Consider the following 24,737-nt stretch of genomic DNA (forward strand, 5'->3'; position numbering starts at 1 on the left):
CATTGGCATTAGTCATTAACAATGCAACTCTGAAGTCTTAACATATCCTGTATGACAGAGTGTGAAAGTGTAATGTGGAGTAAAGACCTGCTGAATTGATAGTTATCTAGCCACGACTTTGGACTTTGCAGGAAAACATGACTCTGATTGCTGAAATCAACGAGCTGCGGAAGGAGCTGCATTTGGCCAGGACTCAGGCTAAAGACGTCAGAGCTCAGCTGGCTCTCTTAAAGAAGCCCAAGAAGTCACAGCCCATCTTAGAAGAAGCAGCCTACCAGGAGCCCAAACAGCTAGGAGTCAGCTGATCGTCTTTTACCTCAGCAATAGCTCTGCAACTAACACACAGCAGCAGATACACATGAAAATCATATAAGAAGAAAGTTGTTAGTAAGATTGTTGTATTCACTTTGATAATGAACGTGTGGATTTGTATGTTACCATAGCAATTTACTGCAGAAAACAATCACATTGATAAAGGTTTGATCACTGACCAGTGAACCTGTTCTCATTTCCAGGAAGTCAAATACTGATGTTTAGCCAAAGACGCTGGTGTCTCCAATGTATACAAAAGATGTCCTTTAGCAGTGGCCCTGTGTAGTGAGGCGAGTCTTATTCCTCATGTCACAACTGCAATATATATATATATCATTTTCATTTTTAACCTAAACATGTAGTTCTAGTGTCTAAACCAGAGAAAATAAAAACAAAATTGAATGTTGAGTGAAAGGACACAAACCAATATCTCCAGGTTCTTGTCATTCCTACCATCCTATCTACTTGTGTGCTCTTTAAAACAGGTATCATAAACATCAGCTTTATAGCAGCCATGCAGATATTGTTTCTAAAATAATTTCTTAACCATCTATAGATCTGCTGCAGCCTCACAGTAACCATCCACATGTTCAGATGGTTTACAAATCTTCATTTCTCTGCACTTTGCAACTTCTCCCCTCTTATTGGTGAGCGCTTAAGAAATTATTTGTGTATTCATTGATGTTCCTCAACCACAGAAATTCCCAACAGCCACACAATATTTACATTCTGGAATTAACACTTCAATGGATAAGGCTACATTTCCGCTGTTAAAGCTAGTCCCTCCATGGTGTCCCAGCACCACACGTGTTAGTTTAGTTAAAACATACACGTGCTGTTGGTCTTGCTTATGCAGCATCTACATCAGCTCTGCGTATTTTGCACATATGAAATCAATGGTAAGGTGATGTGACTTTTATACATTTTACATCAGATAAAAACTTTATTTGTAAGATTCAGATAATTATTTATTAAAAGCTAGACATTTTAAATGAGAATAAGAAAGAAAACTATTCCTTTGTGCCCGTCTTTCCCTGTTTATGCCCTACCTGACATCCACTGGTTTCCTCTTTCTGGCGCAAAGTGGGCGATAAACAAACGAGAGACGGGACGTGCGACAGAAAAGCTGATCAGCTGATCATTGATCAGTTTCATGATTGAAGTAGCAACAGGAGAGGGAGAGGAGAAGAGGCAGCTGTCCAGCGTAAAGACGCATTCTAGGCTAAGTATGGGAGAAATCTCATTCCTTTTCATCTCAGTACCGTGATGAAATTGCTTTCAGGACCATTGCCCAAGCAAGGGGGAGGGTGCATCTGACCTCGGCTGTAATTGGTCCAGCCCAGAGTTGATTAACCAGTTGTCCAGTCCACCACCTTTCATTGTTCATACCGTTACAAACAACATTGCCCCATAAAAACGAAAAATCACCGGTGGGCTGATGGCCAGTCCAGCTGTGTGAGGTTGTATTGTACTAGTCGGTCGATGTTTGACATCAGTCGTCTTCCTGGACTGGTTTTATTTATGTGTCAAAATTCAAGTTCATTAATGTACAAACTTTATTTATAGAATTTAAACACTCAGAAAGACAAAGTCAAGAGTAAAAAAACAAAAACACCCGACAGATTAGTAAATACAGGTTTTCAAAAAAAAAAAAAAAAAAGGGAAAAAAAGAGAGAGATTAGAAGTTTGCAGACATCTTGGTTAGACTGAGTTTCAGGTCCATGGTGTGCATCTCAATCCTCTTGTGGAGCTCATCCATGGATGTGGACAGTGTGTCATAGAGGGCCTGGACACAGAAGGGGATCGTGTTACTCTCAAACTATGAATGAACAGCGAGCAGACGGGAGCTACCTGTACCTGAGCCTTCTCTGTCTCTTTGCTGCACACGTCTCTCAGGCTCTTAATGCTGGTCTTCAGCTTCTGCGTCTCAGCGGAGATCTCTTGGATTTTGTCAGCCATGTCCTCACGCTTCTGGTGGATTTGGTCACACTGCCTGCAGAAAAGTTAAGTTTGGTTTTTAATATGTCAGTTTATCACATTTAAGTCTTTCGGAAATACAACGCTCTTGTGAATCTACCGCATCAGGAATCTTGCAGTTTATTAACTCCACTAAAGTTAATACCCCAACACTTCCTGAACGTGCTGCTCCTTCATCTCTCTCTTCTTCTGCCTGCGGATGTTCTGTTTGCACTCCTTATCCTGCTTCATGCCCAAAGCTCGCTTCAGCTGGCCTTCCTCCATGCACAGGTTCTTCAGCTCCTTCTGCTTCTTCTCATACTGAGCCATCAACTCCTGGTGCTACTCATTCACACAAACCACATGGATACACAAATCAATGATCAACTGCACTGTTGAGTTTGAACTATAAACACAAGAATTTTATTTTATTTTTTTAAAAGCTAAATGACTTTATCTCCTATAATATAATAATATAGTGGTATATAAGGACTATATAGTGGTATATATAGCCCTTTGGCTGTGTCACATCAGCTCAGGTCAGAGAAGATTGAAAAGAGTCAAAAGCAAGTACAAATATGATTTTGGGCCTCGGTGCAGCTCAATCGTTCATCCTCTCTTTTGAAAAAAGCTGTATTAGTTCCTCTGTTTTATCCCTCACAAACAGCAGATGGATGGCGCTTCTGTGCTCATTGTCAGAAAATGCACAACTACAGGGCACTTGGGTAAGTACCAAAGTAAGCAAAGTGTCTTCATATTACTTTGACTTTCAATTTGTTTAAAGCAAAAACAATTTACTCAAGCATTGCAGCTCGGCAGCTTGTTACTGGATTAACAGGCTGATTGTTTTTGTGCTGCTTTCTTTTAATGAACTTCTGACAAGAAGAGAACTTCCCGTCAGTCACAGCTGGGCCGACAAGTTCTTCAAATCTCAATCCCCAAACGTTTAAGTGTGTATACAACTACTTACCGTCTCCATGCTGATAATAAATATGTCTGATATTAAATTAAATAGAATATACTGCAACAGTGCAGTGTATAAAAAAAAAAAAAAAAGCTCATAGGCAGTGAGCAAAAGCTTCAGGAATAGAAAAGAAAATATCAAACAGACATTACATAATTTTCTTCCAGGTGTCCCACTCTGTACATCCGGTCTATGTGTGTATAGATAAAGAAGAGAGCAGCTGCTCTGACATTGTACCTCTTCCAGCCGCTGCTTGGTGTTGCTCATGCTGCTCTCCAGGTCCTGCAGAAGGCTGCACATCTGCTGGATCTCAGCCTCGGTGTGAGTCACACCCTGCACCATGTTCTGGAGCTCCACCACACGCTCGTCTGTTTCTTCCTGAAAACAGCCATCATACACGTGGATCACAAACACATCAACTCAACGCAGCAGCTTTTGGAGTCAAAGACGTTTTCCACTCACAATGGAGTTCTTCATGTTCTTCACATTCTCCCTCATCTTCTCCATCTGGCTCTTTAGCTCCTCTGGAGACTCCACGATCTGAGACTTCAGTTTGCTGATGTCTTCCTTCAGGTTGCTGACATCTAGCTTCACCTGGGCCTGATGCACAAAAACTCGCACTTATATTTGCCAGTCAAAACTCCGAGTGCACACAGACAACAGTGTAAAGTGCTCGGGCAGCTTACCAGTTTCTGGGTCTTCTCTGCTATCGTAGCTTTCCACTCTGTGATGCTGTCGTTTTTGGCATTCTGAAAATAAAAGTGTTTTGTTTTTTTATTTACTGATGGCACACACAATACCTTTTACTACACTGAGCATGCTTCATCACCCCCTACCACTTCCTGGTATTCATGCATGGTGGTGGCCTGTAGCTCAGAGAGAGCAGCTGCCAGCTCATCAGCCTCAGCTTGTTGCTCTGGTGGGATGGTCCTGAGTAAGGACAAGACAAAGTGCAGTGCTTAGCCTGCATAACTGTTCATTTACTCATAAGAGACAATTGATAGATTATTAGTCAATCATTCTGTTGCTTTAAATAATTAAAAAAAAAAAAAAAAGGGTCATACATTGTGCATTCCCAGACAGTGAGATCGGGAAATAACATATGTCTAGTGATGCGCGAATCATGAACGAATCGTTCAATAATACTCGAGAATCACTTTACTGACTCATGAATCATGATTCACAAGCCCAACTGACTCACTGACTCATCCCTGTTGCTGTTAGCAGCAATGTGTCTAGCCTATAATTAAAATTGTGGAGAAAAACACAACATCCAGTATCGTAACAAAAAAATTTCTGCTCTGAACTGGAAGAAAAAACCCTGAGTAGAAGCTCACATCAAGAAAATAGCTCCTCGGTTCACAGTAGCATCGCTCTGCTAACATGCTAACAGCACATTTGAGCTCCTCACCCCCTCCCTTCCTGTGCTGAATCGTAAGCGTATCACTCAGGACTCGCTCACCCCCTCCCTTCCTGTGCTGAATCATAGACTGAATGGTTGTATCCCAATTCAGGGTCTGCAGCCTTAAAGTACACAGCCTTAACGGTCCACAAGGGCCGCGTACTCAAAGACCGCTAAGGCCGGAAGTGCGAGGCTTGTGAAATGGGAAGGTCTAGCCTCCGTTGCGCTGCCAAGGTTGCCTAGCAACCATGATACTAACAGCTGGAAACGTGTCATAGCTTTGTTTGACAGGAATGAAGGAGAAAATGTTTTGTTCATTTGTTTGTTTGTTTCTAAGATAAAGGTCAGCTATTGAACGGCGTATATTTTAAAGTAAAGGCTTTAAAACCAAATTAGTACAAACGTCACTAATGTCACATAACTTTGCCAACATGTGGCCAACAGTAATGTTTTAATGTTCTTCGTTATTAAACATTTGCACATAAATAAGTGCCATAATAGTCAGTACTTAAAGTTTACTCTTCGGGCACCCCTCATCCGCCGTTTTTTTTCGGCAAAATTATCCACACCCAACGCATTGTGCATAATGCATTCTGGGATATGTTGGGCCATGAGGTCTACACCGCCACATCCTTAAAATTCAGGGAAATGAAGGACGCATTTGAGGGCCGCATTTTGAGCAACCTTCGAATTGGGACAGCCTTCGTTGCGTCGCTGTGACGTAATCGGCCTTAAAATGCGGCCTTTAAGGCTGCAGACCCTGAATTGGGATACAGCCAATGAATCACTCACTCACTCACTCACCCCCTCCCTCCTGGCTCACAGCTTCTTCTTCTTCTTGGTTGGCAACCAATGTTAAGGCACATTACTGCCCCCTGGCTCACAGCTCAGTGGACATTTAGATGAGAAAATATATATTTAACACATTTAAGGAAAATAGTAATAAAATATAAAATAAAATAAATGTTTATTAAGCAATTTTGATAGGAAATTGCTTAGTTTTAAAATGTTTCTGCTCTTTTTTGCTGTTTAGTTGTTTTCTTTTAGAATCATTCATCTTAGCAGTAGGATTTACATGAAAAGAGAAACAAATTAAGTTTGAGCGAAAATGTACATTTTTTTGCACTCTCTGGTCGACTGACTCAGTGAATCAAATGACTCATTAAAACTCGATTCAGTAAAAAGAATCAAATTTACCATCACTACATATGTCATTACTTTTCCATGTAGAAGCTCAGCCACATAAACTGTGTGGGAGATTCCTGTTGGACAGGGACCCATTTTAACACAGGGATCACCTTGTGTTGAAATGTAAGGGATCCCCTTACCTTAAATATCTGCCTATAGTGGCACACGGGGATCAGAGTTATCTTTTCTTGTGAGTGAGACAAACAAAAATTCAGTCTGTAGTTTCTCATTTTGAGCCTAAGCAAAAGGAAAGAGTTCTGATTGAGCAGACAGCCTTGGATTAGCTCTTCTTTCTGGAAAAATTAGCAGCTGTCTCCACTAATGAGCATAAAAATGTTATTAAATGGTTGTGGCCTGGATTGTTTCAGGGATGGCATGTTTTTCCAGCCATACACCAAACAACACCGACAAAAGTCACAGAATCGTTCCTCCACTTACGTCAGCATCTCAATCTTCTTCTCTGCCTCCCTGATGCCTTTAGTATAAGCCTGCAGTCTGTCCATGTCTGCCCGCTGAAAACACACAGAGCAACAGTATTACTGCGAGGCTAACAAACACATTGGAATGGTATATAAAATAATAATCCAACGTACTGAACCTTATTCTACTCCATATTCTACTCTCATGATTAAAAGTGATTTGCAACATGTCGTCTAAAGTCTTAGTAAACGGGTACAGTTATGCACATCGGAGTCATTTATGAGAACAAAATGTTCATCCTTTATTTTACTCCCCATTCCATACAATTCTCTATGTTCCCCAAGAAAACATACAAATTTAGTCTGCTTCTCCAAGACGACCTCCATCCTCTGCTTTCTGAAGTGGAGAAAGTTCATGATGGCGCTCAGAATGGTTAGAGTCCTCTGTTTTTCTGGAGAAATCAGGCCAAGATTATCATCAAAGAAAATTGTACATTAAACACAATCTCTAAATTTGAATATTTGGGAGATCTAGACTGCTGATAAAAAAATAAAAAACAAAAAGACATTTGAATGTATGAGGGGTATTTTATGCAAGATACAAACCACAAACTATTGAATGAAATCAGTGAGACTTACTTGGAGCCAGCAGATCATTGAGTGAAAAATCATACACCAAACACATAGGCAGAAACTGCCGCCTAGAAAGAAACGATAAACACACAAAAAACATTTCACAGTTGTAAACTAAGATTAGACAAAACCAGCAGTGTACGCTACACTTTGTTCCCTCATACATGCAAAAATATCTACAGTTTGAACCTCTCTGCTTTATTTCAGGGTGCAGCACAATCATTTATTTCTCCATTTTACTTCACTATAGTGTTGGTGTGCATTTATTATTATTCAATTATAGTTTTGCATCATTTAAGTTCCCAAAAAAGTTCCATGTGAACAAAATATGGGTTTATGAGAGTTGCAGATTCATTCCTTCTGTTTTTATCTACATTTTATACAGCTTCCCACCTTCTACTGAGTTGGACTTGTAATAGAAATATTGATATTTGGCCCCAGTGAACTGATAATAATGTAATAGGAGGAAGTCATATGATATAGCAGGGGTGCCCAATCCCGGTCCTCGAGAGCCTGCAGCTTTTAGATGCATCCTTGTTCCCACACACCTGAATCAAATGAATGGCTTGTTATCAGGCCTTTGCCAAACATGATGGCATGCTGAAGAGGTAATCAAACCATTTGATTCAGCTGTGTTGGAGTAGGGATGCATCTAAAAGCTGCAGGATAGTAGCTCTCGAGGACTGGGATTGGGCAGCCCTGTGATATAGCATAGCCTAGCCAGGGCCTAACTGCCTACAGCAGGGGTGTCGAACTCCAGGCCTCGAGGGCCGGTGTCCTGCAGGTTTTAGATATCACCGTGGGTCAACACACCTGAATGAAATGATTAGTTCATTACCAGGCTTCTGGAGAACTTCAAGACATGTTGAGGAGGTCATTTAAATCAGCTGTGTTGGATCAAGGACACATCTAAAACCTGCAGGATACCGGCCCTCGAGGCCTGGAGTTCGACACCTGTGGCCTACAGGATCACACTGTGTCATCAGTCTCAATAACTGTGTTGAATAATCAAGGTTACTGTCACTCATCACAGTCATCGTGATTGGAATTTCTGCTATAACCAAGCAGCCTGATATCCCAGACAGAAAATGGGTAAACTCACATGCGTGTGTAGACACTCATGATAGCAGTTGCCCCTTCGTGATAGGCTGGATACTGAATGTTCTCCAGAAGCGGAACCTGTGGAAAACAAATTACAAATCCAGACCACAGACAAAAGAAACATCAGCTGCAAACTGAACATGTTGCATTTGCTCTCACATCAGAAATTGACATTCATACACTCAAAAGGTTCTATAATGTTTCTGTCTTCATAGCATTTTCACTGCTATGAAGACAGATCACACATATCAATTCAACTACAGGCACTGCAGACATAAAGGCTTGGATGCTGTGTGTCATATTTGAACACGTTCGTTCACTGTGAACTAAAATACAAGCTTGCAAAAAGGTCACAGATCTGCAGAAAAGACATCATCATGATCAAGCCAACTAAGAGAAGGAACATTCACTGTCTGAGCATTTTAGAGCAGAAGCAGAATTTGATATTTAACACTCACCATGGAGTGACACTCAGGCCTGAAACGATACAGGAGATGCAGCACTCTCATGTATAAGGTCTGAACTGCTTCTGGCTGTAAGAGAGGAAAGTGCTCTGTTAATGATCTTTTTCTCATCCTTTATCATATTCGACACTATGTTTCCACCTGAATCTCAGGATACTAAAAGACAAACAGACTGAGGCTTACATTCACTCTTCAGTGTCCAAGAGTGCAAGAAGAGGTCCTCCTGCTACCCCTGAAATCTTGTCTCTCTTTGAGACATGATTTCAGTTTAAGAAACAAAGGGCAAAGTTTGTTCTGTGCAGAAGTAATAACCTGGGGTCAGGGCTCTGAATAAAGAGTATTTTCATTATTTGACTTCTTTGTAAATGTGACTGTGACCAGAATAGTTTACTGTTTTACAAATTTGGTTAGAGGGGTCGATTGCGCTCATTTTTTTTTTCTAAATTCTTTGAATGATTCAAAATGCAAAATAATCCTTATTTATCTTATACTGGACCTTGCTGAAGTCCCTCAATTTATATTCTATCTGAAACAAGCTAGTTTGACTTCCCCTACTTTAAGCCAATCTTCTTTTGATTGGCTGTCCCTCATAAACAGGCCTGAGTAACTGAGATGACCATATTAGTCCTGTCTACTCTCAGTGAGCTTTTGACTCACAGAAATTAGTTGTTCACATACCTCAATATCAAATCCTGGTCATGTTTAATGTGAGCAGATAAGAATGAAACAGTATCCAAGGTGTGACCAAAAAGGTGTGAGCTGTTTTCAGCTGAAGCAGCCCATTTCCAAAACCGCACATCAGGTAAGGAGTAAGACCAGAAGAAAGACTGTCTTTCTTCCCTTCTCTCCAGCTCGTATGTATGGGGTTATATCAACAATCTGTATTCTACAAAGTGAGAGGTTACGTGGAAATAACGAGAAATGTGGCGTTTCCAATTCAGTAAAAGCATAGTAATTTTTTGTGCCAATACCCACCACACTGGACCAAGTACAAGAGGACATGAAAAGACTTTCACTGTAAGACCTCAAATGAGCTGGCACCACTTACAGTGGGGCAAAAAAGTATTTAGTCAGCCACCGATTGTGCAAGTTCCCCCACCTAAAATGATGACAGAGGTCAGTAATTTGCACCAGAGGTACACTTCAACTGTGAGAGACAGAATGTGAAAGAAAAATCCATGAATCCACATGGTAGGATTTGTAAAGAATTTATTCGTAAATCAGGGTGGAAAATAAGTATTTGGTCAACAACAAAAATACAACTCAATACTTTGTAACATAACCTTTGTTGGCAATAACAGAGGTCAAACGTTTACTATAGGTCTTTACCAGGTTTGCACACACAGTATAATAATAATAATAATAATAATAATAATAATAATGGATACTTTATTGATCCCCATGGGGAAATTACTTGTTTTTCTCTGCATTTGACCCATTCACTCAGTGAAGCAGTGGGCAGCCCACTAAGCAGGCGCCCGGGGAGCAGTGTGTATGGACGGTACCTTGCTCAGGGGTACCTCAGGGTAGCCGTTAAGTGGATTCGAACCGCCGACCTTCCGATCATGGGGCGACCACTTTACCTACTGAGCTATCCCTGCCCGTTAAGTAGCTGGTATTTTGGCCCATTCCTCCATGCAGATCTTCTCGAGAGCAGTGATGTTTTGGGGCTGTCGCCGAGCAACACGAACTTTCAACTCCCGCCACAGATTTTCTATGGGGTTGAGGTCTGGAGACTGGCTAGGCCACTCCAGGACTTTCAAATGCTTCTTACGGAGCCACTCCTTTGTTGCCCGGGCGGTGTGTTTTGGATCATTGTCATGTTGGAAGACCCAGCCTCGTTTCATCTTCAAAGTTCTCACTGATGGAAGGAGGTTTTGGCTCAAAATCTCACGATACATGGCCCCATTCATTCTGTCCTTAACACGGATCAGTCGTCCTGTCCCCTTGGCAGAAAAACAGCCCCATAGCATGATGTTTCCACCCCCATGCTTCACAGTAGGTATGGTGTTCTTGGGATGCAACTCAGTATTCTTCTTCCTCCAAACACGACGAGTTGAGTTTATACCAAAAAGTTCTACTTTGGTTTCATCTGACCACATGACATTCTCCCAATCCTCTGCTGTATCATCCATGTGCTCTCTGGCAAACTTCAGACGGGCCTGGACATGCACTGGCTTCAGCAGCGGAACACGTCTGGCACTGCGGGATTTGATTCCCTGCCGTTGTAGTGTGTTACTGATGGTGACCTTTGTTACTTTGGTCCCAGCTCTCTGCAGGTCATTCACCAGGTCCCCCCGTGTGGTTCTGGGATCTTTGCTCACCGTTCTCATGATCATTTTGACCCCACGGGATGAGATCTTGCGTGGAGCCCCAGATCGAGGGAGATTATCAGTGGTCTTGTATGTCTTCCATTTTCTGATGATTGCTCCCACAGTTGATTTTTCACACCAAGCTGCTTGCCTATTGTAGATTCACTCTTCCCAGTCTGGTGCAGGTCTACAATACTTTTCTTGGTGTCCTTCGAAAGCTCTTTGGTCTTGGCCATGGCGGAGTCTGACTGTTTGAGGCTGTGGACAGGTGTCTTTTATACAGATGATGAGTTCAAACAGGTCCCATTCATACAGGTAACAAGTGGGGGACAGAAAAGCGTCTTACAGAAGACGTTACAGGTCTGTGAGAGCCAGAGATTTTCCTTGTTTGAGGTGACCAAATACTTATTTTCCACCCTGATTTACGAATAAATTCTTTACAAATCCTACCATGTGGATTCATGGATTTTTTTTTCACATTCTGTCTCTCACAGTTGAAGTGTACATCTGGTGCAAATTACTGACCTCTGTCATCATTTTAAGTGGGGGAACTTGCACAATCGGTGGCTGACTAAATACTTATTTGCCCCACTGTAAATCAGTTCAGATGTTCAGCAGGAGATGATCTTGAATATGAGACCACACCTAATAAAACAATAATGAACACCCGATTCTTTACTAGAATCAGTTTAAATGATCAATTGCAAAATCTGTTAAATCAGCAACTGTTTCCAGATGATTCATGTAGAAAATAAACAATTCAAAACCCAGTTGTATTCTTTTGGCTGTTATATATTTTACTGTATTTAGATCGCCTGTTTGCTGAACATTGAAATTGTGGGCAGTTCACTCATCATAATGACCTCAGCTCTATCCACCTTCGTTTCTATGGACAAAGAAAAAGAGTATTTTTTTCTGAACAAGACTTTTAATGCACAGTGAGTTATCAGGATCGCCCTCCCCCCAAGAACTTAGTGAGGAAACTTTAATACTTGAACAACTCGTCTTTAACATTACAATATTAACATTTTCTAATAATGATTTATCTATGTAACACAAAACAGCATAATGCAGTTAACTCAGCTCCACTTTTACATTCAAAAATAGTATATTATGCTACCATAAGCACAATATAATATTCTCAAGAGATGTGTAAGAAAACAAAAACAAACTGTCATGTCTCTGCATCACGTCAGCATGTCAATTGTGAAATCAAACTAAAAACCTTTTAAGACTTTTCCAAGGAGATTCTTCAAAATTATCCTCTGTGTTTCTCCCTTTTTATTTGCATTTATCCACGACAAATTAATTAACTGCGTGAAACTGTAAAGACACACACACACACACACACACACACACACACACACACACACACACACACACACACACACACACACACACACACACACACACACACACACACACGAAAAATAAATAAGGGACACCTCGTGGCCAGGGCCGGGCAACCCAGTTCACCCTTCCCAGTGTGGTGAATTTTGTAGCTCTTTTTTTGTGTGTGAAATTATTTTTTAACCATTTGACTTGAATTTGATTTAAGCAGATGCATATTCTTTGTGATATGAACACATGTGAAACAAATGATCATTTAGCCATTTATTTTTAGCTCAAAATGACAACATTAACACAGTAAAACAGGTCTCTTTCTTAAACAGAAGCCTGTCATGCTTAACTTTTGAGAATATAAGTAAATCTTTCTTTAAAAGCACTCTGTCCTGCTTAACTTAAAATAATATAAATTAATAGAAAACAATAGAAAAATATTCTTGTAACAGTGCACATTTAGTACAATTGGCTTCAGTTGAGGTATTATTTCAGCTTTTCTAAAGCTAATCAGCTGCTCCTGTTTGTAAACCCGCTTGTTCCCATGATTACGCATCTTAACTCATCATCATTATTAAAATATGTATTACTTTTATGTATTAGTGATCCATTTGTTGTAATCATCTATCCTTGCAGTTGGTTATTACACAAAATAAATTATATTATCACACTTCTGGCCACATAGCGCTGATATTCACTGCACATGCCCATATTAACCTTAACCAGAGGGTTTAAAAAGGCAAACCAGTGTTTACATACCATATCTGCTTCTGCCGTGGCCTGGTGGACAAAAAATTGGTTAAGGGTTCCCCGAGCTTTCACGCCCCTCATGTTCTTCATGTGCCCACCACTAGAAGCATGCCTATGGAAAAAGTGCACCGGCACACAGTGCAGTGCGCTTTATAGGTGTTATCGTGCATTTTCCCAGCCAGGTGTTTTCCTTTTCCCATTCCTCCCTGTACTTTTGCAGCCTTTTTTTCTTTCTCTGAAGGGAACAAACATTGCTGCTCTAATGCTGGGCTCACACTGTGCGATTTTTGGCCCATTTTGAGACGATTTTTGAGTCGTGCGACCGATTTGGTGATCGGCCCGATTTTGGCCTTCATCGTGCATCGTTTAGTATACGTGGGGTAACTGCTCACGCGCAAACACGTAAACGTCGGTGAAAAAGATGGAGCAGCATGGCTGTGCAGCGTGTGATCTGGACACAAGCGATGGAGGCACAACTTGTAGAACTTTGGAAAGCTCATCCGAGCCTTTTCGATGTGGCCTCACAAAATTATCACGACCACAACAACCGTGAAAATAGTTGGATTTACATTGCTGCTCAATCACAGCTGCCTGATTAATGTTTTTCATTAACAATTTAGCAAAGTTGATGGTGGTGGCGGTGTGCGTGTCTGTGTGCGGCGATACTGATCCGATACCGATACTCTGTACAAAAAAGTGTGAGACCCTGCATCGTGACCTACCAACTTCTAACCCCTGCGAGTCAATCGTGTAGTTTGAGCAGGAGCTGAATAACGTGACTGAAATAAATAAATAAATAAAATAAAATCGCACAGTGTCTGCCCAGCTTTAGGTGTACTGTCGTCCGAGACTTGCAACGCAGTGTCGGCGTTTGTTTCCCTGTTGGCCATGCTTCTTGTTGTGGTCATCTGTTGTCTTCCGGTATTTTCTCCGTAAGCGACCTTTCCTCGACCAATGAGATGAGCGGTAATCTGAATTGTCATACTCGAATTGTCATAAGTGTGCTGTCAGCTCATTGGTCACAAAGCAGGAGAGGGGCTAGGAATTATGTTTTCAAACAAAGCGTTAATTCCATAAACATTTATAGACTACTTTTGATTCTCACTGTATTACGGGTAGTGATGTGCGATACAACTGATTTCCTTTCCGATCCGATACCAAGTAAAATTCAGGGTGGTATCGGCGATACTGATCCGATACCGATACTCTGTACAAAAACTTAATGTTTCATTGCATTTCATAATACAATATATAATTGTATTATGTAATTGTAATAATAACATAACCATATTGCTTCATAATGATTAGAGGACATCAGACAACTTGTTTTTATTGCTTAATAATGCAGAATAATCATATAGAAATAAAATAAAAAAACTGATGTTGTGCGCTATTTGAGCACATTGCCTGCCTGCAGCACTAAAGGACTCTGCGAGAGACATCTGTCTCGCCCTAGCAGCACCTGTCCCTGTCCTCCTCTTCTGTTCGCCTCAACATAAGCTTATCATATTCTGTGATATGATTTACTCCGAGGTGTTTGACGAGGTCAGTGGTGTTGCCACAACAACGTGTCCACACAGGACTCTGTTTGCGCTCAGCCATTGTTGTGAGTGTGAATGCCAGGGGCTGCAACACATTTATACAGTCGTATTCCGCATATGACTATGAAAGGCGTAAGAGGAAGTAGTTCCTTCCAAATTAGACGATCCGAATTGTATAGTTTCTTTCCACTGCGTTCATTTTAATGGAAAAACTACAAATTTACCCCAGAGTACTAAAATATCGATATAATATGAGAATTGATTCTAGAACATAAATTGCTGGTATCGAAGAATCGATATTTCAGTATCGATCCGCACACCACTAATTACGGGACAAAGTGTGTCCCTTATTAGCTCAATACTGGACGTGTACTTTTGTTTCTAAATACGGGACGATTCCGTTTGTTAAGGGACGGTTGGCAACCCTAAATGGAACATACATATTAATTTGGCCCGTAATACCAAATCTAAAATCAAATGACAATGAGCCTTTCCAGCTCATGATGTAATTTGCCTTTCCGGGCTTTACCTTCTTTCTAAACCGCGGAACATTTTGTAGGTAGACTCTGTAACACCGAGCGGACCTTACCTTTGGATGAGGAGTCAAGTCGCTCTTTGTAAAGTGTTTTGCTTCTTGACCAGTGAGAACTTCAGTTCGATAAAAGTTCACTATCGCATCCGCTGTGTATACAGGAAAAGTGTTTTCAGCCATTGTCGCAAATAAATTGGAAAAATAAAGCGAATGCAAAGAACTGAAAACGTCAACTGTAGCCAAGGATAAAACTGGCGCCTTCCTTATTTATTTTCAGTCGGGAGATCTGATTGGTTATCGTCACTTCTTCTGTTGTGAGTAAAATACTACTTTATGTACTGGCGCCATCTAGCGCTTAAACCAAGTGACTGTTTTGATTCGGGTGACAATTAAGAAAATTAAACAGTAGCAAATTTACAACTATAATAATAATGATAATAATGATAATAATAATAATAACAATGATATAACAACAACAACAACAACAACAATAATAATAATAATAATAATTATTATTATTATTATTATTTTATGAGTATTTATATGATGAGTTCCTTCAGAAAAATACAACAACAAAAAACAAACAAAGATACAAACAAGAACCCTGTAGTTAAGATGTTGTCAATGTGGTGGCGAGACTAAAATTTAAAAGTTTCCCTCGCTGTTTTATGCTCGGGTTTTTCATATGAAAAATGAAATCTCACTTTATTACACAGAATCATGACATGTTAAATTTTTTAATGAGGACCATGCTGTTTCCTGAGCTTCTGATGCACTTCTGACTTTCAAGGAACTGAGGCACTGAGCTTAGTTGACTGGGATTCTACATTCAGTGGCTGTGTCCTAATTCAAGGGTAGGAAATTCAGGGGTAGGGTGGATCCTTCGAAGCATGCTACCCCTGAATTTGGACACAGCCACTCGCTCTTTAGAGATATGCCTTGGTTTTAAAAAAAATTTTCTTTGGATATATCCTCCAAAGCAACAGGGGGCGGTAAATATAGCACTGCAAGTATTAAATGTGCGCGTGACACAATACGGAAACGGCAACTATCAACAGTGGATGCTGTATGTTTGCGAAGCCTGGTTTCTTTAATTCTCAAAGACAACTTTGCTAGCAGCGGATTTCAGTAACAGTTCCTGAAATGATAACTTGCAAGCCGATAAAGTTTTGGATTTGAGAGACAATGGCGGCGAACTGGGCCGAGAGGATTTCTGCTTTCTCCCGCAGACCGTCCGGCTTCCTCTCCGGGACCACCGCGGAGGCTTTCCTGGCGGAGTTGCTCCGCGAGCTCCGCGATGACAGAGCCACTTACAGCGTTAAGGTAAATATAGTGAACAGAAAGCGTCGGTATTGTGTCAGCTGGCAAACATGTACAGTGCAGTGTGTCATATTCATTGTCTGTTCCCTTATTTCGCTCTGGAACGTGTGTACCTTAGCCCCTGACACTAAATTAGCCTTGTTTGACTCTCTACATTCGCAAGACAGCAACGAGCAAGCTGTGTTGTTTGGTAGCTATGGGATACGGAGAAGTTTGAAAATGTAAAGCAGTAACATATATGTGACTGTACTTACAGACTTGCTGTTTTTTTTAAGGATTTGTGGCAGTAACCTGGCGGAAGGCCAGGCAAGCTAATGTTTTTGTGTGCAGTGTTCTTATCTTCTATGTGTTTCCCACTCGCAGATCCTCCTGCTATCGCCGCTGTGTGAGCACCCCACCCTGCTGTGTTGTTCGGACTCTGTGGGTGAGGAGACAGCCCTGGAGCTCATGTCAGTATTCGCCCAGTGTCCTCCTAAGTCTGTCCAGTTTCGTTGTCACCTCCTCCTGGCTCTCACCTCCGTCCTCATCTGCACTTCCTGTGTGAAGAGCCACTCCCGTGCATCTCTAGACTTTCTGGATGTGCTCCTTCAAATAGCCCAGGACACCAGCGACATCCATACGGATGGCAGCCAGCGTCCTCTTCGGGCAATAGCCTGCGAGTGCCTGCGGGAACTGGAGGCCTGCTGCCCCGGCCTCCTCTCCCAGCGCCTTGAGCTCTTGGGTGGACTCTGGCAGCAGGAAACATCGAGGCTCCACCAGGCTTACGCGGAGCTTTACACTCTGGTGTTAAGAAATGCCATCTATCAGCTCACCCAGGAAACAGGAGCTGGTGCTGAGCACCTTAAAGCCCTTCTGGGAGGGAACACATCAGCTGCATGGGAAGCAGACCAGGAGTCAGGCCTGGCAAGCAGCAAGGACTCAGCCATACTGTCTTCTCTCATCCTGGGACCCATGGGTACAGTACCAACTCTGCACACCGGCCCTGACTGTAAGGAGCTGCGATCAGTCCTCTCCACCCTCCTGGATGAGTCCTACCTGCTCACTCCTCTGTGTCAGGCTACACTATTACATAGACTGACAGAGGTGGTTGCCATGGTGCCTGGAGTCCCTCCAGCTATATTCAGGACTCACCTGCTGCGGCTCCTGGGCACCAGTGAGGTTTGTGTTACATGGAATGAATTGAAGGGGGAGGGGAATCAGTAAAGGATGAAGTGCTGTGATTCCTTAAAGCAGGAAATTAGTTGGCGTTTTTGCACTTCTAGTTCCTTGTTTATAATCTGACTGGGTTTTTGGTTAGATGGCTGAAAGTGTGTGATTAAGTCTTTCAGCATTTGCATGTCTTGTTCTACAAGATAAAATATGTTGGTGTCTGTCCTCAACTTTGAAGGTACCGTCAGTCAATTTTAAAGTTATTTAATAGGGGGAAAAAAAGAATATTATACTCATCAATATATATTGATTAGTGTGTAATTACATCTTCCAACAATTTGATGAGGAAACCACCCTGATCCCACGCCATATTTTGAATAAATCAAGTTTTGCCTGTTTGCCTAGAGACCAGTCACATACGTAAGACGTCAAAGGCAGAGGAGAAGAGAAGTAGTAGTTGTTTGCATGTTGTGGAGGAACATTTCAATTTATTCCTGCACCTTCAGACTCATTATATGAAGCGCCTTACATGTTTTATCGTCAGAGAAGCGGTCCCCTCCAGCAAAGACACAGAAAACGCAACACAAAGCGACAAAACCACCACTATCATAATGAAACGACACCCTCTTTCTCCTCGCCTCGAGCCTCATGTTCTGAATTGAAGTCATTTACATTTTATGACCTAATTTATTTCCAAGTGTTACTATTCATATATGTTAATATATAGTGTATACAAAAATGTGCTTTTTACACAAACACCACATAACGCCAGCCTGTCGTGGCCGTTATGGGACACAGCTTATATTTCATGGTTTTGATCTCTCTTGACTAAAACGTGTTCTACAGCAGCCACCGTAATGAGATTACATACTTGAATTAAAGGTTAAGAAAACAGAACTGAGGTGCGTGGAATATCCACAGGCCCCGTTGTGTGGAGTAATGGGCTATTGTTAAAAGAAGACATTTTTCTGTTTCAGTCTGATCGTTTCAATTCAAAACACGATTTATTCTAAAAACTTGTTATTGATTACTGCCAAATATGTGTTTTCTGTTTTTCTTTTTAATAAAACAAATTGTCTTTCCCTTTGGTAAGTTTTGGGATGTGATCAGTCTGATTGTTTTGGTGTTTTTCATGCCGTCAGGTGAGCCTCCTTCATGCCACTCTGCTGCTGAAGTGTGCCTTCACAGACAGCCTGTTCAGCTCTGAAGACGAAGCCTTCATCCTCAAACGGCTAGTGGTGCTCTCCCAGCACCTGCTCCTGAGCACGCCTGAGAAACTCTTCTACATGGACTGCATCCTGCACTTCCCGGAGAACCGGCCCATCAGCTGCGGCGACGGTGACGAGACCCTCCCCGTGCTCCTCACGCCGCAGCTCGCTTCAGCTCTGGTCCCCACCGTGTTTAATGACAGCGCCACCCTGCTCGCCCGGTTCAACATGCTATCCCTGGTGTACCTGGAGGAGGGGGAGGAAGGCCAGGGAGGCCAGGGGCTGGCCTACCTCTACGAGCACCTGAGCTCGCTGCTGAGCATGGTGGAGAACGGGTGCGGCAGAGAGCTCGTCGTCACCTTCTTCAGAGCGGCCTTCCTTTTCCTGTATTATTTCTGCCACGTGGAGCGTTACTCCAACGACCTGACCAAGCAGCTGTGTCAGCTCTACCTCAACCACACCAAGCTGGCTCCACATTTCATCAACCTGGCTGACCAGACCCAGGACAGACTGTCTGAGTCCAGCTGGTCTGTGGGGCTCCTCAAAGCTCTGCAGAGGGTCATTACTGAGGCACCGCTAACCCAGCTCACCTCACACGACCTCAGCCGGCACCTCAAGATGCTGGCCCGAGTGGCGGAGGAAGGAGAGATCATCCAGCAAAGCACCCTCACCTTCCTCTCCAGCATCATCACTCCCTCGTCATCCTCGTTGTGCACAGGTGGTGATTGGCGTCTGGGAAACGAAATCCTCAGGGTCTGCCGCCATCTGCTCGTCCACCCAAGTCTGGACTCGCTGCTGACTCCTCTGGCTGACGTCCTGCAGCTCCTCGTCTGCCACTACGCAGACATGGAGATCCAGGACCACGCCCGTCTCTACTACACCCTCCTGACCACGCTGTCAAGGGAGAAGCTGGCTGGGGTGTTGGCACAGGGCATGGAAGAGGGAGGGCGTCAGGACAAAAAGCAGTCACTGTCCTGCCTCATAGGTGAGGGGCTGACGAGCACACTGACCATCCAGCAGACAGAGAGAGCTGTATTCAGGCTGATCGAGGCCCCTCCTGAGCCACGAGCAGGAGACATAAATTCAAATGAAGTACAGAAAGGCCCGGAGGAGGCGAGCGCATCGATGGAGGCCTACAGAGATCAATTCAGTGACTCCAGCTTTGCTTCAGAGATCACCTTACAGTACCAGCTGGTCCACATCAACTCTCATGACTCTCACTTCGATCAACTCTTTAGCATCCGCCTTCACTTCAGCCTCACAGACCATCACTACGAGGAGCTGGGCGACATCAGCGTCCCATGTCTTCTCAGAGAGAGGCCGTCGGCCATAGTTCAGCTAACACTGAAGCCCAGGAAGCCTTACCCTACCAGCCTCCACGCCAGCGCCATCTTCACCTCTCCAGATGGCCATACATGGCACACCACCCTACCTGACATCCATGTGGCTTTCCAGCAAACTTTCCTGCCTCTGCCTGTCCCCTCAAACTGGGGACGAGGCGGCACACTGAGCGTGTTCGAGGGTTTGTGGGACGAAATCTGCTCAGAGAGCGGAGACAGTGCTATGAGCCTATTCTGCTGCCAGCTGAAGGAAGCAGCTCTAAATACACTGGTGGAAAAGCACTTCCTCCCCTTCCTCATATCAGACGCGTCACATAAAGAAGAATTCAAAGTGCTCTTCTTCCTCCCACCACGCTCTCACATCCTGCTGAAGGTAAGCTCAGAGGAGGACGCCGTGCACTTCAACATTGCCACGGATAACTGGGAGCTTCTGTCTCATATTAACTCTTACCTTCTAAAAATTACATCATTACAGGAAGACACGCTCAGCTGACTGTGATGGACAATATTTTAAAAATAGAAATGCACTTTTAACATCCATATTTTTCAAAGTAAGATGTAAATGGGACTGACTGGGGACAGTTGATTTAAAATGAAGAAATTGCACTTTGATTTTGTTGATATGCAATTAAACAAACATGAAATGACAGTTTATTTTCTGGAGACAAAAAATCTCATCTTTACACTTTTATTTTTAAGAAAAGCCAATTTATAACTTACGAGTGTGCAAAATCATCAACCAGATAATTAACCATTGTTGCCCTCACTTCTATACCAGTAATGCAATTGTTTATATTAACAGTGGCCATATTTGATTACTGTACAGTGATGTTAAACAGTAAAGTAATCATTAGGAACATCCCGAACACTGTCATGTATTAGCCATTGGTCTAAATATTGGTAGTGGTCTTCTCTCTTTTGGCTGAAAAGCTAGAAAAAATAAAGACACCGGAGAAACATGCTTCAACCACAAGTGTTGACATTGTAGTTTGTCCACTAGAGGGCACTGATGGAAATGCCACAGGGACGACAACCAGCTGACTCGTCCAGTCAGACCATAAACAAGTAAGTTGTCACATTATCCTAGTCCTCACTCATAAATAACTACACATAGCACATTTGGGAAATCTCTTGTGTGCATGAAAAAAAATATTGGCTTTTTAAAATCACCATATATCAATATTGTCTTACAGTTGGGCTTTAATCAAGAGCCCAAGTTTCAAGAATACAGCTGGATAAGGTGCCTTGTTTCACCACTAATGGTGCTAAAAAGCTAAACCTTTCGGAGTGGTTCAGTTTTTTCTTAAACTCTATGCTAACCTAGAATTCTGCTGAAAAATTGCAGACTGATGCTGTACTAACATGAGACGCAGAAGTACAATTCCTTTTGGTGAGAAAAGCTGGATGTCAGCTTCTTGTGTTTTTGGATGAGCTCTGTGGTGCAGCTTTATATCTGATCCTTGTGCTGAAGGTTGGTGGAATATTCTGCTACACGAGTTCTAATAAATGCTCTCATACAGTAAAAGTGTCCAGACACAGTCTATCAGAGATTTTCACTTTTAGAAAAGATTTGTGTGTGTGTACAAACATAAACTTAACAAGTTGTGTCCTTAAGGCAACATGAGAAAGTCGGTGAAGCTTTTGCGACTGACACGAGCAGTTCTGGAATCCTTTAAGACTAGCGTTAGCATCTGGCTCATGTCCTTGAAAAGCCCAGTGTGTACAAGTTGGAGCAGTCTGTTCTTTATTCAGTGAGGCCTCTGAAGTTGGGTCCTGCGTACGTAGGTAAGGCTGTCTGCTGGCTGACGAGTTTGTCCATGACGGCAAGCTCCGCGTCTCTCTTCTCCACCTCGTCGAAGGGGGTCCACGACATGTCGTGTTGAAGTTTGAATGCACCAAGAAATGGGTGAGGGGAGCTTGGACCCCATTCCTGTGGAGGAGAAGAGAGGACTGTCATAATAAATAGAATATGTTTTGAGATCAAAAATCCACCATGAAGGAAACTCTCTTCATTGTCCTTTAGTTTGCTAACGTTCAGCACATCAAAGTCTGCAATACCGACAGCTTTTCTTTATGTTTGTAAAACGATTTCACGTAAATACAAACTGCAGTCCAGTGAGGTGATGTAACAGAAAAGCTCTGATCACGGTTCTGTCAGATTCACTTTTTTTTGTTTTAGTCCTGTTGTCATTTATTAGCCACATGCTGCTTTACACATAATGATTTCTAGTTTCGGGTTACAGTTTATTGGTGTAACGCTGGTATCAGATCAGTATTTGGTATGGACAGAAATCAGGAGCTAAGGAATCGAATAAGAAAGAAAAAGAGTAGCATTGGCGGTATCTCTAATTCAAACAAATAAAAAACGTAGGAGTTTTATCCAAATTGGATAAAATTCTAAAAAGCTTATCCTGCTACATTTTTTTAAACAAATGTTTTACATTTACAATTGAAAAGGTTAATCTTCTTAAAACCAGTTTGTGCTTCCAAAACCATCCACAGCTGCAGCGTAACCAGCCACATCCAACCTGAGCAACCTGATCATCTGATTTATCAGCTCCCTTCTGGCTGCACGACCTTTGAACACTAACACACAGACGTGCAGCGTCACGTTGAGTATTCACGTGTGTGATGTAACAGCTGCTGTACTGGAGTTTTGTAACTGCTGTCAGTCTGGGCTGACATAACATGAACAAGGCTGGTGCCTACCATAGGCGAGAGGATGGAGAAGTATTTCTGTCCCGATGGCCTCTGATAGAGGTAGTAGATGTTGCCTGGCTTTTTCACAATGTTACAGGCAGCGTGGTGCAGTTCAGAGTCTCTTTTGGCTTCTTCCAAAGCCTAGCAGAGAAGCAAAGATGTTGCCTTTAGATCAGAGCAACGTGACCATGCAGCTCATCCAGCGTGCACGGCTCTTACCTTCCTCGCCTGCTCCTGCAGGTATCTGATCTGGTCTGCAATGACTGTCAGTTTGTTGCAGGCATTGGCTTTTACAAACTCATCTCCCTGGGGGGGGGAAACAAAACACATATTCAGATATAACACATATTCATTATGAGAATAACCTGAAAGTAAAAAATAACAAAAACTGAGTCCAATCCACACCTTCTGGACTTGCTCTGCAAGAGCAACCAGATTCATGGGGTCTCCAACTCTGTTGGTCTGGTAGGAACTAACCAGTTCCAGCCCACTGGGAGCACTGCTGCTCTCAACCAGAGTCACTGCAAAAAAATAAAATAAAAATGAAAAACTAAATAGTAGATTGTTTCTTAAATATGGTGCTGCCTTCATGGCACATTTGAAAATCTGCTAAATAAAGAATTCATTGTTTTTTGTTTTGTTTTTTCCAGCATAGCTTACACACTTTATGTAAACACATGTAGCCAATATATCTATTGTAAATTAGTATTTACTACCTAAACGTTTCATATATATATATATATATATATATATATATATATATATATATATATATATATATATATATATATATGTGTGTATGTGTGTGTGTGTGTGTGTGTGTGTGTGTGTGTGTGTGTGTGTGTATCGGGGGAAACTTGGGCTTCAGTCTTACTGATATATCACATTTTCTCCTCCCTAATAATGATGACTGGTATTACAGAAGTTCATAGAAAAATAAAAATTATCAACATTTCAGAATTGCAGTACCTTTAAGATGAAACAACCTTTGTCTCAGCACATTTATTACAACTTTCTAACGTCTAAAGTTTTAAACTCCATGTAGAGACGGGGTTAACCTGCTGGGAGCAGCTTCTATACGAAAAGCTACAGGAGTCCTACCTCTGAACACTTCCTCACATGTGACACAATAATGTTATTAAAACACTAACACCAAATTATTTTACATGCACACGGTCCCCCGCCTCGCTGTTGGGCTCACGCAGCATTTCAGTAACCACGCAGACTGCACTGGTTACGCATGTAATGTAACTCTAGAAAATGCTAACCCACACGCTCAGCATGAACTTGAGTGTCTAGTTGCGAGTACAGTTCAGCTTTTACTTAAACAGAGGGTCAGCTCGTGTGACAGTGCGTACAGTCAGATAACCGAGAAAAAGGATTCACGTGAGATTTTTGATCACGTAAGTGTGTACATGTGTTACCTGTTGTGGTTTTCTCGGGCTGGTTAGGCAGGCTGACCGTCCTGTCCATGTCGTCTTCCTTGAAGTTTTACTATAAACTCCTCTCTCGAGTAATATCAATAATCACAACCTATCTTTAGGCTGTCCACTTGCCTGTTTTGCAACCAACTCGTATTCAACTAAAAATACTGTAGGGATCGATGGGTCCTAATCTCCGCCCCGTTCTGCTCAAAATAGTTGTCCATATTTATGCCTTTTTAAAATACATTTAATTATGCAGTTAATTTTAGCTTACTGGTGATTATGAATTTGTTTTGTTTTATTATAATTATGTATTGGGATTAATAATGATATAAACTTTTATATTCTGTATTTCGTACTTCACTACATTTACGCTTGTTCTTTCAGGCTCTCAAATAGCAGGTCGACACGAGACAGAGCATTTAAACATGAAGATATGTCAATGTTAAGAAATATACGAAGTTGTATAATACACATAAAACGGAAGCTGTGCTCCACTTTTGACTGAGTCAGACTGCACTTAAAAGCTTCTAGCTAAAGCTCACATTAAAGCTGACACTTTCACTAAAAGATGTATTTTTATTGGTTTCGCTCGATCTTCCTCGCGCATACTACTTTTCCCATAATACATTGCGTGCTTAGTTTCATTTTTTTGGTAAGTGAACAATTTTTTGGTAAGTT

General features: G+C 42.1%; 4 protein-coding genes across 5 annotated transcripts in view; 2 read left to right on the forward strand and 2 right to left on the reverse strand.

Moving 5' to 3' along the window:
- cfap57 (cilia and flagella associated protein 57) overlaps window positions 1-1,990 on the forward strand; it is a 15,088-nt gene extending 13,098 nt beyond the window's left edge. For both annotated transcript variants that reach the window (XM_085405555.1, XM_085405556.1), the window contains one exon: window positions 132-1,990. In XM_085405555.1, coding sequence (XP_085261681.1) covers window positions 132-305 — 174 coding nt within the window. In that variant the 3' untranslated portion in view covers window positions 306-1,990. The remainder of the gene's footprint in view (window positions 1-131) is intronic.
- nuf2 (UF2 component of NDC80 kinetochore complex) lies at window positions 1,798-15,200 on the reverse strand. Its single transcript, XM_085405558.1, has 13 exons — window positions 14,973-15,200; window positions 8,434-8,508; window positions 7,977-8,053; window positions 6,881-6,942; window positions 6,596-6,693; window positions 6,261-6,334; window positions 4,069-4,162; window positions 3,919-3,981; window positions 3,695-3,832; window positions 3,470-3,610; window positions 2,435-2,610; window positions 2,170-2,305; window positions 1,798-2,098 (listed from the first exon to the last, which is right to left on the reverse strand). Exons 1-13 carry the CDS (start codon window positions 15,093-15,095, stop codon window positions 1,991-1,993), a joined length of 1,365 nt encoding a protein of 454 aa, XP_085261684.1. The 5' UTR covers window positions 15,096-15,200; the 3' UTR covers window positions 1,798-1,990.
- A 536-nt stretch (window positions 15,201-15,736) lies between these two features.
- On the forward strand, window positions 15,737-20,604 carry ap5b1 (adaptor related protein complex 5 subunit beta 1). The gene is made up of 3 exons (XM_085405559.1): window positions 15,737-16,238; window positions 16,599-17,393; window positions 18,527-20,604. Exons 1-3 carry the CDS (start codon window positions 16,101-16,103, stop codon window positions 20,423-20,425), a joined length of 2,832 nt encoding a protein of 943 aa, XP_085261685.1. The 5' UTR covers window positions 15,737-16,100; the 3' UTR covers window positions 20,426-20,604.
- Window positions 20,605-20,606: 2 nt separating this feature from the next.
- Window positions 20,607-24,234, reverse strand: lg5h1orf50 (linkage group 5 C1orf50 homolog). Its single transcript, XM_085405561.1, has 5 exons — window positions 24,057-24,234; window positions 23,038-23,153; window positions 22,852-22,938; window positions 22,642-22,773; window positions 20,607-21,862 (listed from the first exon to the last, which is right to left on the reverse strand). Exons 1-5 carry the CDS (start codon window positions 24,103-24,105, stop codon window positions 21,677-21,679), a joined length of 570 nt encoding a protein of 189 aa, XP_085261687.1. The 5' UTR covers window positions 24,106-24,234; the 3' UTR covers window positions 20,607-21,676.
- Window positions 24,235-24,737: the final 503 nt, after the last annotated feature.

Source organism: Rhamphochromis longiceps, linkage group LG5, assembly GCF_057381845.1.
Source record: "Rhamphochromis longiceps isolate RC_006_pf linkage group LG5, R_longiceps_female_GT1.1, whole genome shotgun sequence".
Taxonomy (NCBI): Eukaryota; Metazoa; Chordata; class Actinopteri; order Cichliformes; family Cichlidae; genus Rhamphochromis; species Rhamphochromis longiceps.

Coding starts and splice junctions, on each gene's coding strand:
- ap5b1 (XM_085405559.1), top strand. CDS start 16,101: ATGGCGGCGAACTGGGCCGAGAGGATTTCTGCTTTCTCCCGCAGACCG. Junction 16,239..16,598: donor GAGCCACTTACAGCGTTAAG/GTAAATATAGTG, acceptor TCCCACTCGCAG/ATCCTCCTGCTATCGCCGCT. Junction 17,394..18,526: donor GGCTCCTGGGCACCAGTGAG/GTTTGTGTTACA, acceptor TCATGCCGTCAG/GTGAGCCTCCTTCATGCCAC.
- lg5h1orf50 (XM_085405561.1), bottom strand. CDS start 24,105: ATGGACAGGACGGTCAGCCTGCCTAACCAGCCCGAGAAAACCACAACA. Junction 22,774..22,851: donor TGCAGGAGCAGGCGAGGAAG/GTAAGAGCCGTG, acceptor CTTCTCTGCTAG/GCTTTGGAAGAAGCCAAAAG. Junction 21,863..22,641: donor TCTCCATCCTCTCGCCTATG/GTAGGCACCAGC, acceptor TCTCCTCCACAG/GAATGGGGTCCAAGCTCCCC.
- nuf2 (XM_085405558.1), bottom strand. CDS start 15,095: ATGGCTGAAAACACTTTTCCTGTATACACAGCGGATGCGATAGTGAAC. Junction 6,694..6,880: donor CAATGATCTGCTGGCTCCAA/GTAAGTCTCACT, acceptor TGATTTCTCCAG/AAAAACAGAGGACTCTAACC. Junction 2,099..2,169: donor AAGAGACAGAGAAGGCTCAG/GTACAGGTAGCT, acceptor TTCTGTGTCCAG/GCCCTCTATGACACACTGTC.